We start from the raw sequence: 20,221 nt of genomic DNA on the forward strand, positions 1-20,221 counted from the left end.
CCCACATTGTAATGCTTGAAATAAGGGATAGTATGATACCCCAATGTTGGATATGTGTTGTAGCAACTGACCGGAGGAGAGGACAGACTCTGAGGTAGTTCTAGTTCCAGACAGAAAACAACGAAAGGAGAAAATAATAAACAGGGAGATTAGTACAGGGAGTGTAACCTGGGCGGCACGAGGGACGCACTAGTTACGGGTTGGTGCAATCAGCAGCAGAGCGTTCGGAATGCACAAGTAGCAGATAAGAACAACAACAAACTTGTCCAATGAGAGGTGGTTAGGGTTCAGGAGATAGTTAGATGCTTGAGTTCCCCGTAGCACTTTCCAATGAGTTGATATGAGGAAGTGTAGCTCTGTGTTGGTATCAGTATTATCAAGGCAGGAAGGAAACCCAGCTTCCTATTTTGTATGCCCATAGTGGAATACAGCACAAACGCACCCAAGTATAAACAGAAACACTCACGCTTGTGGGAGGATCATCCAGGGTCGCCGGGCAGCACACATGTGGATTACAATGTGGCGCGGAACAACTGGAGTCCTGGACAAGCAGCAGAAGACGAGGCAATCCGTGAAACGTTCCGCGTTCGGCAACAGGAGATCAATTTAAGCAAGCGGGAAGCAAAAGGCAGTCTGGGCACGTTCCACGTCTGGTAACCGGTGATCGTAACAAGGCAAGCGGGTGGCAAATGGCAGTCCGAGGACATACTCGGGGTTCGGTTAACCGTGTAAACAAAGTAAACCTCCGGAGAGTAATCTGAGGGAAGCAAGGACAGGAAAAGCACTAAATAGGTGTGTGGGATAACGCCACAATTAGCAGCACCGGCCAAAGACCAAATGCAGGATTTAAACTGCAGGGGGGAGGGGCTTCCGCATACGTGTGTTAGTCATACGCAGGTGACGCTTCACCTGACACATGCGTGTTAGTGTAAACAACCTCCATGGCAACCTTTGCCCTAACGACGTCCTGGCACACCGACTCAAATGAAAAGAAGGTGTACGCAGCGGGGTAAAGGAAGAACTCTGATGCCTATGTGTAACAGCAACCCCCCTTGATTGAGTTGAATAGGACGTCCCGTATACCTGCCCACCCCATATTTTCCCCCGTTTCCCCAGCTCCTCCCTACCCATATGTGTCACCCTGATACAGGAGACTTGTATCCCATGCCGTTTCAGGAATTCCCCCACCCTCCATTCCTTTTGTCCTGTTCCCAGCCCCCTGAAATTCCATGTCCCGATTTTCATACCTCCGAGCTTGCCCATCTTAACGACTAGAGACCTATCCTCATGATCGTCCTCCTATCCCCTTCGGGTCCTTCCCCCTCGATCCAGAGCCCACCTGTGTTGCCAATCCCTGTCCATAATCCTATTTCCAATACTGTGCCTTCCCCTGTTGTTTTCACTCCAGGCCCTCGATCGCCTCCCTGTCCCTTAACCCCATCCCCGCTAACACCCGTCCCCAACTTGGTGTCAACAACCCCAACTCCCCATCCAAACTTCCTCCCTCACCCTCCCCAAGTGCCTTCTATGGGTGTCTCCCGATCGGGTTCCATCCCACCATTCCAACTGTATCATCCGGACGTCGCCCCGTGGGATTTCGTCCCACCTCTCCCAGTATGTAGACCCCTTGACTAAAACTGCCTACCTCTGCTTCACCACTTGTGGGTGGCAGCCAATGGCGTCGGGTATATGGGGGGGGGAGCTTCACATTTCCCCTGTCTCCACTTGCTCAATCTACTTCACCCCTACTCCGCTCCCCATATCTATCCCTAGGTAACTACATCTTAACAGTGTCTCCCTCACATCGCCCAGCAGCCCTCTCTTGTTTCAATTCTCTGCCTCGGGTTATATTCTCTCCCATCCCTCTCGGCTCTGCGAATTCCCATTGTGCGGCGAAGAGTCTAACCAATTCCACACCTCTTTCGGGGAAGTAAAGAACCATGACTTCCCTCCTGATATCACTTTCAACTTGGCTGGGAAAAACATCATCTACTTCAAGTTCAATTCCCAAAGCCGGCGTCTCACTGTGTCGTACGTCCTCCTCTGCCACTGTACTTCCAGTGTGAAATCCAGAAAGATGCATAGTTTCGTGTTCCCAATTTCGTAGAAGCCTATCTTGCGGGCCTTCTGTAGAATGGCATCATGATCCCGAAAGTTAATAATCTTAGCCACCATCACTCTCGACGGGGCACCCGGTGGCGGGGGCCTGCCCGGCACCCTATGCGCTCTTTCCACTGTGAAAAATTTTGAGAGGCCCTTGATCCCCAGCACTTTCTGAACTAGATTCTCTACGAGTAGCTCTGCACAGGGTCTCTCTAGAACACTTCTTTCTTGAAAAACTATCCCACACTCTTTTGTATTAGTTGTAAAGATTGGCAATAGTTTTTTTTTGTAGTATAGGCCCTTGTATTTGACACGACTTCACTAGGACTGCCTTATTTTTAATTTGATGGTCGACGCTCCCATCTTAGATTTACACCCTTGAACTGTGATCATTTGTGTCTGTCTTACTTGTTGCCACCATGAGTTCCTTACACCTCCAACTTGTTTTTTGCATCGCATTCTTCCTCTAGGCCTCTTAACAGCGCCATTTAATTACAACACAGAGAGTAGGACTCGCTCCTGTGCAGTAGTTGTCATATTTTACATGTGTTTATGTACTTTTGTTTTGTAGATCGAGCGTCTCCATGCCATGTCAAGCCTTTGCGCACACAGAAGGTTGTCTATATCAGCTGTGGGCAGGAACATACAGCCATTTTGACGAAGGTGAGGGCAGGGTGAGCAGTTATTTTTTTGTACCATTATTAATGTGCACTTTCTCCATATACTTTTAGGTAGCTGCTGCAGTGCCACATGCTATGATGAAAGGCGTTTTCAAAGAAACCGCAAATTAAGGAATAATGCAGATTCCCCATCAATGTACATGGTTGTATTTAAATGTTTAAAGACACATGGGTGATTTGTAAGCTTTAACTTTATTGACTCAAGTAGAAGCAGCAAAGCGTACAACTAAACTGCATTTCTCTTTAAACAATGGAAAAGAACTGCAGTCCAAAACATTACACATGTGACCTTCATTGCCCAGTTCCTCCTTTGTCCCGTCTGAGGTTATTCCCTGTGCTGTCTTTTGATGTGCGAAAAGCTGACACACTACCAGGAAAATAATGATCAGTCGGTAAGCCAAAGTAAAGTTGAATAGAAACTCCAACATGGTCCACCTGACGGTCCATGATTGATGCAGCCTTCTCCTGGCAAATCATCTGATATGCCCATCATCCCCACATTGTTGACTTCACCAGAGGCGGGGGGGCCCAATTCCTTACCCCGAGCCCTTAATTGGTAGACTTTATATGAGCAGCATCCACTTGCATCACCCCATGCCTCTTTCTCTTTTTCTTAGATACCGTGTTCACAACATAGCTCGCGAGAAAGACCCATGCTACCAGAGTCTCGGCTCCGGAAGCCGAGAAACAGCAATGTGAGAGAGGTGGCAGAGAGAAGATTACAGAGCTTATGTGGCTGTCAGAGGCCGCAACACCACTCCCCAGCATTGGTACTGGTTCCAACGATGCCAAGCAGACTCTTTAGACTACCAGGAACTAAAACCAGGGCAGCAGACCATCACCCAGACAGTACTTTCCTTGGGGAAGCCCAGACCAAGGCTCCCTTACACAAACTTGGGCATTGCGCATTCAGGGTCGCAATCATGAATCCATAGTGGCTCTGTGCAGGGAATAGAGGCTAACTACACAATATTTTCTTCTTTGTATGGATCACCTTGCGGGTGAGGAAGACTGGACCAAATGGGCCTGAGCCAAACAACCAACCAGCGCATAGGGAGGGATTCAAGAGACCCCAGGGAACTGGAAGTTGTGGGTTGTTCGGGTGAGGTCAGAGGAGGAGGAGGAGGAGAAGGAGGAGGAGGAAGAGGAGGAGGGGAGGGGGGAGTTGGCAGATCAAGAGACCGGCAGGAGGAAGGATCAACAAGCAGAGTGTGGGTGCGTTTTTTTGGAGGAAGTTGGGTGTTTGTAAGTGAATGCAAGTGGTGTTGCATTGTGTGTGTGTGTGTGTGTGTGTGTGTGTGTGTGTGTGTGTGTGTGAGTGAAAGTATAGCGTGTATGGTTAGGAGAAAGAGCAAAAGGAGTGAATGTGAGTGTAAGACGTTGTGAGAATGATGTGGGGTGGGGTGGGGTGGAGTAGTAGTAGTAGTTTGTAGGAGTGTGTAGTAGTGTGGTGGAGGGAGTAGTATTGTGGAAGAGGGAGTAGTGTGGAGGGGAGAGTAATGACAGTGAAGGGTGGAGGCAGAGCATAAACTGAGTGAGAGACACAGAGGGACAAAGGAGAAGGAAACTGAGTACAAGAAGTAAAGGAAGTAGGAGTTGGGGAGTAGGAAAATAGTGAGATGATAACAACAGACAGAGTGAGAGGAGTGTCTAAGCATAATATGAAGGATACCACACCAGGTAGATTGTCAGGCGCATCTGGTCAACTTACCTCTGGATAGTGCAGGGGCCACCTAGGAATTCCTTGAGGCAGATTAGACAGATAAGACACTTTACCATGAGGTTTACCGAACAGCACAAGATAGAACCTAGACAGTATGGATAACCCTTCTGTATATACTAACTGTGAGGAACCTGAGAGCGTCTTCACTTCTTTTTCCCTGACGTCCTCTGCTCAGGTGGCCAGGGAAAGGCCATGGCTTTTGGATCCCAACCCTGTGGTGGATATGCGAGGGAAGATCACCTGGGTGGAGGATATTTGGCGAGTGGGGAGAAGGTGTCCTTTGGTGAGACATGGTGTTCCCCATTCCCTTTTCACAATGAACCTTCAGTCCCAGCAACCTTAATAGGTTACTGCCAACCCTTCCCCTGTTCTGCCTTTCAAAATGACCCTCGGAAATGCCTTTATGCTACTGGGACTTGGAAGAGATTAAATGGGAAGACACATCCTTATTTAAACAGGTTAAACACACATCAGCCGCCTCCGATTATCTCAGAGAAACATCAGATCAGTGCCAAAACAAGGAAGAAATAGGGAGACTAGCATACTTCCCTTCATTCACACCACTTTGGTACTGAGACGATGAAGTGAAGAGGAGTGAAGGAATACCATTTCAATAACAAGTCATGTCCTGCTAATAAGCTTAACTATGGTCAGGCAACTGAAGACAAGGACTAACACCTGCAACCATTTAACAGGCCGCAGGTGCATAAAAGAAGAGCCTGCCACGGAGAAGAGAGAAACTTGCCTGGAGGACAGGGCAAGGGCTGGCAGACGTGGCGCAGGCTGGAGAGGGGATGGCGGGAAGGACGCTGTGTGCAGCGGAAGAGTAAAGGAGACGCCGGGGCCCGAGTGGGCCGTGAGAGGGTTGAGACACCTGCAGTACCCCTTGCGTCACAGCCAGAGCTGTGGGACACTGAAGTCTACCAAGCCCTCTAGGCCGCCGGTAGCTTCTGCGGAGGAAGAGGGGGACTAGGTGCAAGAAGCAGCAAAGTTCAAAGATGGCAAGCGCTGCCTGGCGGGCTCCCGAGAAAAGCAAGGGGAGCAAAAGAAAGCCAGAGAGGAGAAGGAAGACACCCGGAGGAGCGGCTGCATACTGGTGAGTGTTTCGAAGGGGACACTCAGACCGGGGCGATCCAGGGTCTGCGAGCATGCATATGCTAATGTCGAATGAACTGAAACATATGACCGTTGGTTTTGGGAACCAAATTGAGGGTTGATGAATGCCGAACAAGTTGTAAAGCATTATTGATACGTTTAAGAGTGCAAAAAGTGAATATTGAAAACTGAACTAAAACTTGGCAAGAAAGCCCAAAGAGCGGGGAAACATAACAAACATAACAAAAGTGCTAAGGGTTATCGGTTCCATAACCTGTAATGGGTGGACCCTATGGTCTTACAACTGCGCCTAGACCAAGTGACCCATGCTTGAAAAGAGCCAAGGAAAGTAAAGATAAAGAAGCTATACTTTACAACAGTTGCTGAAGTGAATGAGAGAGAAAGCAATCTCTGGGAATTATTGAAAAGCCTGAATGGTTAAGTTGAACTGCAACTGTTTGTTGAAAGCTAAGAGATTTGAACTGGTTATATTTTGAAAGCTGAGAGAGCTAACTTCTTGGGGAAAGGAAACCTGAAACTTCGTGAACTATGGTGAATCCTTGGGGAAGAGAACCCCGAGGCCTTTTGAAACCATTCTAAACTAGATTTGAACTGATTGTACTTTTGAAACTGGAAGAGCCGACATCTTGGGGAAGGGAAGCTAGAAAGTAAGTGAACTGTGGTGAATTTGGGGAAGGGGAAGCTGGAAAATAAGCTGGAAGAAGCTCAGAACTTTATTTTAACACTGTTTCTTTTGGTTGCTGACATACCTACACATTGTATATCTTTAGTTGCGAGGGCAAGCACAGGTTTTGGACACACAGACCTTTGAGTTGAACTTACTGACACAAACTATTCTTACTTTCTTTAGGTACGTAAATCTCACCTTAGCATAGGGCAAGTTAGACCTTACTCCATCCTGACATATAAGAAAAATAAACACATTTTTAGAGAATTTAATCTGTTGTCTGTGCCTTACTTTATGATGCCTTCACATAACATGGGGAATAAGGACACCTGGGTTGGGGATGACAAGAGCGACAGGGACCACCCTAGCACCTTGCACGGAAATACAATAATAGCCCTTGAACCATCTCTAGAACAAAAAGTGTTCTTTAAGCCTTCTGTGATACATGGCGTCATTGTGGGATCCTACATACCCCGATACAGAGGTCACCCACTGCTACCAGAATGCTATGGGTTGTGAGACTGAGGAATGTGGCCCAAATACCTGGAGTAAAGATGGAAGCATCAGGGTGTGTATACAGGGAAGAAGTACCATCCCTCTCAGAGGTCAAGCCATGGTTTGTACTGGTTTACGGATGGAGATTTCTGGAGGGAACCTATGGAAGAGTCGCCCAAAAATTCAGCTTAGCCCGCAAGTTATTCCCTTGAGGTCGGAGCAGGGGTTATTGACTGATATTCACTGATATTACAGAGCAGAGGTAATGTAATCCTGTTGAACCTCTGTAACGCCTCTATATTGTGAGGCCTTGGTTGAATTACATGGGTAACCATGCAGATCGGGCTATCCACAACTGAACAACAAGAGTTAGCCCAATGGGTTTAATGCTATGCCAATGTCTTATCCCCAAAGCCTGTATGCGTGCACGACTCATATGGGAGAAAATCCTGGTCCCAGAGATCGAGGAGGTGAAGATGCTGGAACCCACTGAAAGAGCTCAGGCAGGGTTTGGCAAAATGACAGAGGTGCTCAAAGGAGACCAGTTCTGTGTCAAATTTGCAGAGGAACACAGAATGCATCTCCTTCTTTTTTAAAAAACTTTATTTATTGGTTGTGGTACACGTCATTGCAGCAACACTTACATTACATCTGAACATTGTTGGGATGAGTAACTTAGGCACACATTTTATCATACAGTATACATAGTCGATGCCCATCAGGTCCTTGTGGTGCTTTCTTTGTCTGACACCATTTCGCATAGAAATACCCTGAACGTGCCCCATATATCTTTGGGTCTGCTTGTCCTTGGTAATGTCATCACGTATTGTTCCTCAAATTCATTTACGGATGCAAGTTCTTTGAGATAGTGGTTCACGTGTGGCGCCTTCCAGTTTTGAAGTATACACTTCTTGGCCACCACACATGCTACAGTAAACAGTCTTCTGGTTACTTCTGCTCTTTTGCCTATGCCCCCAAATAAATCTCTGGAGAGTGGGGTCAGCTGGAACTTGTGATATCTCCTCTATTGATATGATATGATACGATATGATATGGCATTTGTAACGCGCCTATACACAAGTGTTTCAAGGCGCGACGAGGCAGGGAGAGGGGAACAAGGGGAGACAGACAACGATCCAACTAGGCCAGGTGTCATTCAGATCGCACAAGTGCGTGGGTAGGGGGAACGGGAAAAGTGCAAGGGGGAAAGGGAGAGGGGAAAGTGCAGTACAGGGTTAGTAATGAACAAGATAAATAATAAGGGCCAGCTGGTGGCAAGTGCAAGATAAGTGCAGACAAGTGCTGGGAAGGGGGGCTGTAGGGATACAGAGACAGTCCCGCAGTGCAGGGGTTGCCAGGAAGGCAGTGCAGGGGAGAGTGGCTGGGCCAAGGACCGAGATTGGTGAGTGGCCCAGTTGCAGATTCAGTTCAGTGATTTAGCAGGGGAGAGGGAGAGAGAAAGCAGAAACAAAGAGGAAGGTTTTGAGGTGCTTCCGGAACCGAAGATGGTTCTCCTCAAGTTTCAGGGAGGCAGGAAGGCTGTTCCAGAGGGAGGCCCCTGCTGCGGAGAGAGATCTCCCCCCAACTCGTTGCTTGGAGAAGCGGCTGACCCTGAGGGAGTTGGAGGCGGAAGAGCGAAGTGCTCGAGAAGGAAGATATTTAGGAAGGGAGAGTTGAAGGTAATTTGGCCCCAGGCCCCAGAAGGCCTTGTGGACAATGCAGAGGGTTTTGAACTTAATCCTCACAGCCACAGGGAGCCAGTGAAGCGATTTCAGTCCTGGAGAGATTCGGTCCCTGGGCTTGAGGCCAAGGACAAGTCTCGCAGTCCTGTTCTGGATGAGTTGCAGAGGGTGGAGAGTAGAGGCAGGCAGATTTAGATTGAGGCTGTTACAGTAGTCCAGCTTCGAGAGAACCAGGGCTCTGGAGACAGTGAGCGTCTGGGGGAAGGAGAGGAAAGGAAGGATACCTCTGAGGTGGTGCAGCTGGTAGTGTGACTTCTTAGAAACGTCAGAGATGTGAGGAGAGAAGGAGAGTGTGGAGTCGAAGATGACCCAGAGGTTTTTTGCCTTGCAGGTAGGAGCAGGAAGAGGGCCAAGAGAGGCCGGCCAGAGAGCTGCAGGGAAGGAGGGAGTGGGTGTGCCGATGAGTAGAATCTCGGTCTTACTGGCATTAAGGCAGAGGTCGTTGGCGGCACACCATTCCTGGATAGCAGAAAGACAGTCAGAGATGAGGGAAGGAGAAGAGGAGGCCGAGGGTAGCCTGAAAATGAGCTGGGTATCATCCGCGTAGCACTGAAAGTTGGGGCAGAGAGCAGCGATGCGGTGGGCGAGAAGTGCCAGATACTGGTTCAACAGCCAGGGAGAGAGGTTAGAACCCTGGGGGACACCACAGGTAGAGAAAAAGATGTCAGGCAGGAAAGACCCCAGTTGGACCTGGGAGGGTCGATTTGAGAGGAAAGAGGTCAGCCAAGCCAGAGCCTGACCAGTGATACCCAGGTTATCACGGAGACGGTTAAGCAGGATGGTATGGTTGACAGTATCAAAGGCAGAAGAGAGATCAAGCAAAATGAGAACACATGGAATGTTAGAGTCAAGGTTCGAGAGCAGGTCTTCACGGATGTTCAGGAGAGCAGTTTCCGTACTTCTGGCAGCTCTGAAGCCAGACTGATGGTCATGAAGGCTACCGACAGATTCAGCATGGAGATTAAGCTGGGAGATGGCAGGTTTCTCCAGGAGCTTGCCCAGGAAAGGAGTGATAGTGATGGGGCGATAGTTAGCTGGGCAGGATGGGTCGGAAGAGGGTTTCTTAAGAAGGGGGTGCACAAGGGAGTGCTTGAGAGGGGATGGGAAGACTCCAGAGGCGAAGGAGTGATTGCAGAAGTCAGCAAGGGCAGGAGCCAATGAGTCGATGTGGTCCTTAATAGTTTTGGAGGATCAGGGGTGGACCTGTGTTGACGAGAGTTTCATAGATCGGACTTGTCTCGAAACCTCATCAGCAGAAAAAAGGGGAAAGGCAGAGAAGGAGAGAGGAGGGGTGGCTGCAGAAGGGCCAGAGGATGGGCAGGGAATAGAGGGGCGGAGGTGATGGGAGGAGAGTGAGGACAAGATGTCCTGAGTTTTTGAAATTAAGTGAGAGGCCAGTGCCATACAGAGGGCCTGGGAGGGGACAGGAGAAGTAGAGACTGCAGCAGGGTTGGCCAGCTCCTTGCAGATTTTAAAGAGTTCAGCCGAATTGTTAGATGCCGCAGTGATGCGGGCTTGGATAAGGGCTCTCTTCTTGGTGATTATCTGGGCTACCTCCCTCCAAAACCCAGTAACAGCTCCAGTACATATGGAATCAGTCGGCCAACGGATTTCCACATTTCTGGCAGTTACTAAGGCAGTCTTCTGTGAATTTAGCGATTTTGGCTGGCGTATAGTGGAGTTTATTCAGTACCTTTAACTGAATGAGCCGGAGACTGGAATTAATAGATACTTTCTTGGTCAGCCCACAGTATTTTGACAATTTTTTGTCTTCGATTGCAGTCCCCATGTCAGAATGCATCTCCTTCTAAGGCCGGCTCATAAAACCACGGTATCCCAAGAGGAAAGCTGAACCCTCAACACACCAAATTTGTAGATTAAAGGTTATTCTTGTACCGAGTCAGCGTTAACTCGAGAGGCGACCGCACCACCCATCATCAACTACTGGTGCTGAACCATTTCTTGAAGGCTGTATTGGAACTAGCACACTCAAATCTGACCGGGGGGGGAGGGATATTAAGATGATTAAGACCCAGAAGACCTTCCTCAGCAGGTTATACTGTACAGTGGCATATGATGAAATGTATCCATTTTGTGCCTGCTGTCCGATCTTCCAGAGTACCTCTCCTGATAATGTACCCGAGCACCACTGCAGCTGTTACAAATTATAGAGGGCCCCTTCTTCAGGATCAGCATTTACATAGTTGGCCCACGGGAACTATTGAAATCTGGTAATCGCCAACTACACAACCCGATATCCTGAAGCATTCCCGTTGAGAAGCAACAGCACCAAAGCTGACTGTCTGCATTCCTTTCTTTACTCAAGTGAGTTTTGTAGGTCCTTACAGAGCTAGGGAAATGGTGTTATGTCGTAACTAATGGGAGACATGAAGGCACTGATGAATGTATAAATGTATACACCCTTTGGACCACCAATTACCAACCCCAGACTGACTGCCTAGTGGAGCGGTTTAATCAAATGTTGAAAAGCATCTTTACAAAACTGGTCACTGAAAATGTGGGGAATTGGGAAACCCTAGTGCCGTGGACTATGTGTCTGGAAAATGTAGCAGTCATCCACCTGGTTCTCACCAGTCGAGTTGATGTGCAGCAGAATCCCACGGGATGTAGTGGACATTGTGTGAAGAATGGGAGGGACCTGACAGCCGACAGACCAGTGACCATGACATGGTAAGAGACACATGAGAATATATGGAGAAGGTGCGCCAACTGCTGAGAATTGTGGTAAAACAGACTCAGGAGGCAGACACAAAGTCATGTTTCGTAAAACCTTTTATTATCAAAGGAAATCAAATCTACCGTTCCCGAAGCCTAAAGATGTCTTAGCCCTAATCTGCAAAAGAAAACAATAAAGGTTTGTTTGTTTATGTTTATGTTTATTCATTTATATTGTGCGCCAGACCCGAGGGTATAAGGGTGCAGGAGCAACAAGGATATTCTCAGCTTGGTTACAGTGCTGTACAGTAATTACAGTGTGTACATGGGTTAAGGCAATTGCAATTGTAGCAACAGATACAGTGATAAACAGTTTACAAATATACATATTTACAAATGTACATAGTGTAGGCAAGGTGAGTTATTGGCCGTTGTCCTTTATCCACTGAATGTAGTTGCGCCTAAAGTGGGGGTAGGTTCAAGGTGTCCTTAAGGTGAGTGGCAGGGAGTTCCAGTGTTGGGCTGCTTTCACCTGGAAGCTGTTGCCACCGGTTTTGGTTCGTTTGAACCTGGGGACTGCGAGCAAGTTGACATTGGCGGTTCTGGTAGGCCGGTTGGGGGTGTATCTTTTTATTCTGTCGACTAGGTATCGGGGGGCTGCATTGTTAAGGCATTTATGAGTTAAGGAAGCTACTTTGAGCAGGATTTTGTCGGTGGTGGTAAGCCAATTATGGGCTCTCCTAATGTTACAAATTTAGAAATGTGTTCTCTCTTGGGGATGCTCAGCGCTGCTCTGAAAGCAGTATTTTGCAGAGTCTGGATTTTGTTTATTTGTTGGCTCCTACGTATAGGGCGTTACAATAGTCCAGTTTTGATAGGATTAGGGCTCTGGCTAAAGTGGTACAGCTCTGGGTGGAAAGGAAAGGTTTGGCTGCTCTTATTAGTTTACATGTGTGGGCTTTGGAAGGGGCTATGGAGCTAACCTGTTTGTGGAAGGATAGGGTGGAGTCTAGATAGATTCCTAGAGTTTTAACTTCCTTGGCTACCTTGATAGAGTTGCCATCTATGATGAAGCTAGTGTAGTTGTGATCCAGTTTTTTTAGGTTAGGGGTGGAGCCGAGGATAATGAGCTCGGTCTTTGTCATCATTCAGGCATAGACTGTGGGAGGCCATCCAGGCCTGAATGATGAGGTACACCCTGTTCACCAAGGCCAAATCCTTGTAATCCTCCGTCAGCGGGATGAGTATCTGGGTATCATCGGCGTAATTAGTGTAGGTGATACCCAGACCATCAAGATCATCAAACAGGGGCTTCGTGAACACGTTGTACAATGTGGGAGAGACGCATGATCCCTGGGAAACACCGCAAGTGATGAGGTTATGGTCAGCAGATTCTGAAGTAGAGAAGACACGCATAGACCTGTTGTTCAGGAAAGTCTCGATCCAACCGACGGCTTCTTGTGAGAAATGGGCTGCCGAGTCTAGTTGGTTACAGAGAATTTTGTGATCTACTAAATCAAATGCTGCAGAGAGGTCAAGTTGAAGTAGTAGAGCAGTTTTCCTGTTATCTCTAAGGGTGTCAATTTGAGCTTTGAGATAGATGAGAGCGGCCTCTGTCCCATGTCTGGGTCTAAAGCCCGATTGCCGGATTCCCAGGAGATGGTTTAATTCTAGGTATTGTTGTATTTGTAGAAAGGCGGTCTTGTCTAATATTTTTAGCAGGAAGGGGACGGTGGTGATGGGTCTGTAGTTTGTGGGTATAGATGGGTTCAGGGAGGGTTTTTAGATTAAAGGGAGAACCCAAGACTCTTTAAGATTGTTAGGGATGATGCCTGAAGAGAAGGATGAGTTAATGAGTTTGGTGATGAATGGTGACAGGTCTCTTGCCGCATCTTTAATAATTTGTGAGGGGCAGGGGTCACCCTGGCAGTTTGAAGGTTTGAGGCTGAGGATCATTTTTTCCACTTCTAACGTGGAGACTTTGGAGAAGCTGAACTGGGAGAGTGGGTTGGATGTAAGGTTATGGGGTGTAGGGCGGGGGTGGAGTGTTAGTAGAGTTAGTTGAGTTGGTTAGGGACTCTTTCCTGGTGTTAATTTTGATATGTAGGCCTGCGACTTTGTTGGAGAGGGTGCTTTGGATACTGGTGCACCATTGTTTATCTTTCACACATGTGTCCCGGACCGGAACCGGTGGTTCCAGTTCTTTGATAGTAAACAATTCTTTAGTGCTAGAGTTGGCTTGTGATATTCTCAGGTTGTAAGATTCTTGTTTAGCGATTATGATTTCTTTTTTATATGTGGCAGCTATTTTATTGTGGGTCAACTTGTTGTGGTCTGTGGGTGATTGTCTCCAAGCTTGTTCCTTTTTACGCTTCTCTAATCTAAGAGCTTTTAAGTGAGGGGAGAACCAAGTGTTTAGGTGTGTTTTTGGTTTGCTTTTTCTTTGTTTTAGCGGTACAATGGAATCTAGAGCAGAGCGCATGATTTTGTTGTAACCCTCTATGAGATGGTGAGGATTGGAAGTTGCTGAGAGTTGGTTCAGGGTCGGGAGAATGAGAGGGATACGTTTTTCCGCTGTGATGTTTTTCTTGTTTCTCGTTGGGATGGCTGTAGCTATTGGGTTATTGGAGGTGGGGCTTGTGGCCTCGAGGGCGGAGGTAAGGAGATGGTGGTCAGACCACGGTTGAGGAGAAGTGGCGGTGATGGAAGCCACACAATTATAGTCTGCAATCCAGTCCAGGGTTCTCCCTTTGTTGTGGGTAGGGGTAGACACTCTTTGGGTAAAGCCTAATTCTGACAGGGTATTGTCAATGAGGGTAGCCTGGGGTTCTGCTTTAAGGCCTAGGTTAATATCTCCTAAAATGAGGCTCTGGGAGGTATTCTTTAGGTTGTTGGAAAGGATGGTAGTGAGGTCCTGGCAGTATGTATTTATAATGAAAATCAGTCCTGTCACAACCCTAGTCTACTCGAAGTCTGTCCCTACTGCTAACAAAAACAAATAACGTAACTCTTTCAGAACCTGACTGCAAAGACACTTAGTCTCAGTCTTATAAACTCTTGGTTGATTTCTGACTCACGCAAAAATGTCTCTTGTCTTTGAAGTTTATTCAGTTCAAAGTTCCATATGAAAAAATTCTTTACTCCGTTTTCTCCCAAGCCACATGCAGGGTTGTGCAGTTCCCAAGTAAGAAGTATATTCTTTCCACCTCTCGTGTTTGCTCTCCAGCACTCCACCACAGACTATTGTGGCTCTAAACCCCACTCAGGGTATAAAACCTCTTATTTCTTACTTTGTGGTAATGTCTCTCACCCGCTCTTGGGTTCATTTTCTCCCCCTGCTTGGGGTACTTACTCTTTCTGCCTGGCTTGGAACCAACTCTCACCCGGGCTTAGAGCTCAGCCCGGCATGGATCTTTCCCCTCTCAACCTGGCTGGGGGCTCTTTCTTTCTTAACCCCGGCTTGGGGTTCTTTTTCTCTCACCACGGCTAATGTGGTTTGTGTTGCAGTTTTCTTCCGGGGAGGCGTTCTCCAGTCTGGACGCGGAGCAGTGGCTCGGGTTCCTCCTTGGCTCTCTGTGTCTTCTAATCTGCTTTGTTTTATAACCATGAAATAAATGGGATTTCTTAGGTAAGGAAGGATGAATAAAACCCAGTCTGTGGATTCCTTGCCACGGGGGGCATTAAGCATAGCAGGCTCACCTCCCTAGTTCCAAAGGTGGAGGCTCCACCTTGAGGAGAAGGGACGCATTCCCTGGATTTGTTATAGAAACCATCTGCGATAAGCACAGAGAAGACGGGAAAAGGCATACAAGGAAGCCAGGCTATCTTTTTTTAAGTGGGAGACCAGATAACGGTCTTACCACCTACAGTGTAGAACAAATTACTGGCAAGGTGGCTCAGACCCTATGTCATCACAGAAGTGGTTTCCCCTCTAGTCTACAAGGTCTTGCAAGCCAACCGGAGGAAACAATCCCAGCTGTATCATATAAACAAGCTCAAATGCTGGAAAGAAGATAGCAGCAACCTGCAGCTGCTACTGTTATATGCCAACAACACAAGGGATACACCGTTGCCAATTGAATTACATGGGTAACCATGCAGATCGGGCTATCCAACTGATCAACAAGTTAGCCCAATGGGTTGAATGCTATGCCAATGTATTATCCCCAAAGCCTGGATGCGTGCAAGGAGTGCTCTGTAAGATACAAACACACTTATCCAATGGCAGGAATAAAAGAGGTAATGGAGAGGCTAGTCCCATCAAGTTTCATTTCCACCCTTGACTTTGTGATGGGTAACTGCAGGTACCTTTGGACTAAAAGGACAACTGCAAAACAGCTTTTGGAGTGTGGAGGAGGGAGTGTTAGTGAGAAGGAGGAAAGAGTGAACATCAAAGGGTTGAGGCGAGGCATAGAAGGAGATGAGAGACATGAGAGGGATAGAAGAGCAGAAGAGGAGATTAAAGGTGGTTGAATTGTAGGCGGTAGTGTAGTGAAAGGTAAGAAGATGGAGAGGAAAACAAGTGAGTTGTAGAAGGAGACTGACTCAAGTAGGGTGTCTGAAAGACACAATTCCTTAAATGGAGAAGGTGATTTGCCTGCAGGTCGTCATCACAGATAACTTGGCTTTTAGCATACTGAGGGAGAAACAATCAGTATCCACTAACCTGATATTAAGGGCGCCTGGGTTAGGGTCAAAGTGCTTTCTAGACGACGGAGAGAGGGACGGCCCTAGGCCCTCTGTGAATTTAATACATTTTGAACCATCTCTGAGACTTGGAATAACTATTGTATCATCGGGGCGTGGCTTGGACGGCCATATTAAGGGACGTGCTCTCGTGGAGCTCTGCTGATCCTACAATGATCCTGGAGGAGAAGTGCGTGCACGGGAACCGTCCAGCACTGAAAAATAATGCCCATGCATGTGAAGATGATGGCTATATTCGCTGAAACTTTGATGTGAGTGGAGGGTGAGGACACTGAGTTATACTCATCTGCGAGCCGCGGGCCCCGGATCGGCGAGTGGAACAAGATGGCGGCAGCGACAAAGAGGACAACAGGGGTCACAAGATGTAGGTCCTGTAAAGCCCCTGCATCGATCTCCAAGACCAGCGATTAGAAGCAGACCGCGGCACTTGACCGAAATACGCTGTTGCTTCACATTGGTAACCAACGCTGGGCCCGCGGCGTAATCGGATTGAACGCCGGCGGAACCCAGGAGGATTCATTGTGGCAGCGTATCAATTAGGTGGCCGCGGATCCTGGGGCCGACGCAAACGAGCGGGCGGTGGTGGCTGCAGTTTTCCACAGCGAAACATCCGCGCAGGCCAGTGGTTGAGGCCGACGCGAAACAACTGCTGATCCCCGGCACTTAAAGCGGCCCCTCTGGGCCTGGGCATTGTGGGCCGGATGGCCTTGTGATCGTGGAAGAGGGGGAACAAAGGGAGTGCGGCGAATAGGTGAGCGCCCTCGAGCACTGGCCACAGTAGGAACACGGCAGAGACCGGGCCACGACACCAAGAGGGTACGAGCACAGGGGAGGAGACGGCCCACTCCGGGCGCGAGAGAAGAGACAAGTACATACAAGTACATGTTTGGCCTGCTGAGAGTGGTCCGTGACCACGCGGACCTTTGTGCGGAGGGAGGCACGGCAGGCCCTCGCCCTGTTAACATAGCAGGATGTCCTCTAAAGTGGTTAGAGCCAGGATCCGACAGTCCACGATGGAGTCCTACGCCAGGTCACCCCCAGAAGCGGAGGGGGGCAAGAGCAAGGAGACCCCCACGGCAACGGCGGAAACACCGGGCACGATCCAGGAGGTGCTGGCAGCGATCGCAGACTTAAAGGTGGCCTGGGAGACTAAGCTGGGCCAGGAAATGAAAGAGCTGCAGGAGGGCCTGGACCTCAAGATCGGAGCGGTCCAGGAGGAGGTGAACCTGCTGAGACAGGACGTGCGAACGATTGCAGAGCGCACTGGGGCCTTGGTGAAGGAGATGGCCCCGAACACGGAGGCGTGCGCCGCACATGGAAAGGAGCTCCATGCCCTCGTGCAACGGGTGGGCAATCTGGAGGACGGAGCTGAGCAAGCAGAAGGGCGCGCCAGACGCAATAACATCCGTATAGTGGGGCTGCCGGAAGGTATGGAAGGGTCAAACCCCACAGAATACATGGAATCCATGCTTTTACAGGAGATAACAGGCGGTGTGCTGACCCAGGGGTTCGCGGTCGAAAGGGCGCACAGGGCCTTGACAAGGAGACCGCCCCCTGGAGCCCCCCGCGGCCGCTGATCGCAAAGATCCTGAACTATCGGGATCGGGAGAAGATCCTCGAATTTTTCCAGAGGGAAGGAACGATCGAAAAGGGTTCCGCAAAAATCACGGCCTACACGGACTATAAGCTGCTTGTATAGCGTAGCAGGATGAACTTTGGATTGGTGAAAAGGAGGCTGAGGAAGCAGGCCCTCGCTACATGTTGCTCTACCCAGCCAAGCTGAAAGTGTTTTATAAGAACAGATCCCTTTTTTTCGAGACGCCGACCGAGGCAATGGACTGGCTGGACATGCAGGGCCGACCTCAAAAACCGGATGTCCAGATGGGAGCTGCAGGAGATAAGTAGCAGACGGCTGTGGCACCTAGGGTGACATGGCCAAGACATTGGGACTTGATTATAGAGTTGTATTAAGCTGGTGGGGAGTGTGTTGTAGTGCCAACTGGCTGGACCCGTTGGACGCACCAATCCTAAAATAGACGACTGGGAGGCATCCCTTATACCCAATAGTAATATACTTAGTTAGATCACTGTTAGATCGGTGACGCCCCGCGGGGTCCTAGTCTTCTGCGACGGGACAGGACCAGATGCGGGTGGGTCTGAGATCCAGGGATGGAGCTGGGCATTTGTTGGGGTAGGGCAGGGTGGGGGGAGGGGCTGGGTTGTGTGCAGTGGATGGGAGTTGGGGAACAGGGAGGGGGGAAACTGTTGAGGGGGGGAGGGGGGAGAGCCGGAAAACAAACCATCAAGGGAAGCATTGAAGGGAGCGGTGGGTTGGGAACAAACCGAGTAGATGGCATCGGGTAACCTCAGAATCGTGACCTGGAATGTACGGGGCCTTAACAGCTATCTGAAACGTAACAAAGTGATGCTGTATGTAAAAAGAATGCACATTGATGTTGCCCTGTTGCAGGAGACTCACCTCACAAGGGAGAAGTTGGAGGTTGTCAGGCGAAAATGGAGGGGACATGTTGTGGGGGCCACGTATTCTGCGTACGCTAGAGGGGTTATCACTTGGGTGGCACCGCACGTGCTGCTCCAGGTGCTTAGCTCAACGGTAGACCCAGAGGGCAGAATGGTGGCGGTGACAGGACTCCTGGAGAACAGGGAAGTGCATATCATAAATTTGTACGCCCCCAACCATGATACAGCGGCTTATTTCAGGTCCCTTTACAGCAAAATTAGCCCCCTGGTTGGGGGTGCGGTGGTGTGGGTAGGGGTCTTTAATTGCACCCTGAATCCCAAAATGGATAAGTCAGTCGACAAAGCGGGGAAGCCGGCGCCGGCGGCCAAAGCACTGGGGACATTGTTAAAAGATCTGGACCTAGAAGACATGTGGAGAAGGTTGCATCCAATGGATAGGCAATACTCGCACTATGCAGCACCACATGACCTGCACACGAGGCTAGATTCGTAGCGGCCGAGATAGCGGGAGAAATGGTGGGAGCGGAATACAAGGCCCGGGTACTATCTGACCACTCGCCTTTTGTGGTAGAGTGGTGACACCAACCCCCCAGAGCGCGGATCCCGACATGGAGACTTAGGACTGAGGCATTACAAGATGAGGGGTTCCGGGAGGACTTGAGGGAGGCCATCGAGGAATATTTTGATATAAACATGGGCAGTGTGCGCTCGGTTGGAACAGTATGGGAGGCGTTCAAGCTGGTGGTGCGTGGAGTAGCCATTTCGAAATCTAAAGGGCTCCAGGGGGGCATTGAAAGGTAACTTCAGGAAACGGAAAGGGAGCTGGAGGGCCTCACGAGACATGAGGATACCACCCGGAAGAATAACGATAAGATAAAAGACCTACAGTTAACCTGCAGTGGACTCTGGGATAGGTTATGTAGATTAAATTACAAGAAATATACGGCGAGGCTACACGCAGGGGGCGATAAGCCGGGCAGATTGCTGGCCTGGCTGTATAAGAGTGAGACCCCCCGCACAGTGATCAGCGAGATAAGGGATGAGGAAGGTCGCATCTGTAATACCCAGGAGGGGGTGAACGAGGAGTTCCTCAAGTTTTACAGACACTTATATGAGGACGCAGGGGAGGATAGGAGCCAAGACATACTGGACACGTTAGAGGACATAGAGCTGCCCACCCTGGACGACCTAGAACGCGCAGAGCTGGACGCCCCTATCACCTCGGAAGAGCTGGAGGTGGTGATCCAACATTTGCCCACGTGTAAGGCACCCGGGACGGACGGGTTGCCTAGTGAGTTTTACAAGACATACAAACAGGAGCTGCTTCAGCCACTGCTTGCTATGTTCAACGAGGCCTATGAGCAGGGGGAACTGCTATTGTCCCTTCGCGAGGCGATGATCATCCCACTCCTAAAACCAGGCAAGCCGGCCGCGGAGTGTGGGTCTTACAGACCCTTGTCCATGCTGAATCAGGACCGTAAAATACTTACGGCAGTGCTGGCCAATAGGCTGAAGAGGGTGATCGGTAAGCTGATACACCCAGACCAGACGGGATATGTCCCCGGCAGGAACATCACAGATAACCATAGGAGGCTACACCACATCATTGACCACACTGAGGAAGATACGGGTGAGCTGGCCATCATGTCGCTAGACGCGGTCAAAGCCTTTGACTCGGTGCGATGGCCCTGGTTGAAAGCAGCCCTGAGGGGATACAGAATGGGACCTGAGTATATCAGGTGGGTCCAGTTGTTATACAGCACCCCGGTGGCGAGAGTTAAAACAGGATCCATAATCTCAGATACCTGGCAACTCAGCAGGGGGACCAGAC

General features: G+C 49.2%; 1 protein-coding gene across 2 annotated transcripts in view; it reads left to right on the top strand.

The window, feature by feature from the left end:
* HERC3 (HECT and RLD domain containing E3 ubiquitin protein ligase 3) overlaps positions 1 to 20,221 on the top strand; it is a 1,960,519-nt gene that overhangs the window by 682,041 nt on the left and 1,258,257 nt on the right. Inside the window, exon 6 of one of the 2 annotated variants that reach the window (XM_069630741.1) lies at positions 2,675 to 2,766. In XM_069630741.1, coding sequence (XP_069486842.1) covers positions 2,675 to 2,766 — 92 coding nt within the window. Of the gene's footprint in view, positions 1 to 2,674; positions 2,778 to 20,221 lie in introns of both variants that reach the window. The other variant, XM_069630742.1, reaches the window with a different exon arrangement.

The sequence above is a fragment of the Ambystoma mexicanum genome, chromosome 6q, assembly GCF_040938575.1.
Source record: "Ambystoma mexicanum isolate Mex_15411 chromosome 6q, UKY_AmexF1_1, whole genome shotgun sequence".
Classification (NCBI taxonomy): domain Eukaryota; kingdom Metazoa; phylum Chordata; class Amphibia; order Caudata; family Ambystomatidae; genus Ambystoma; species Ambystoma mexicanum.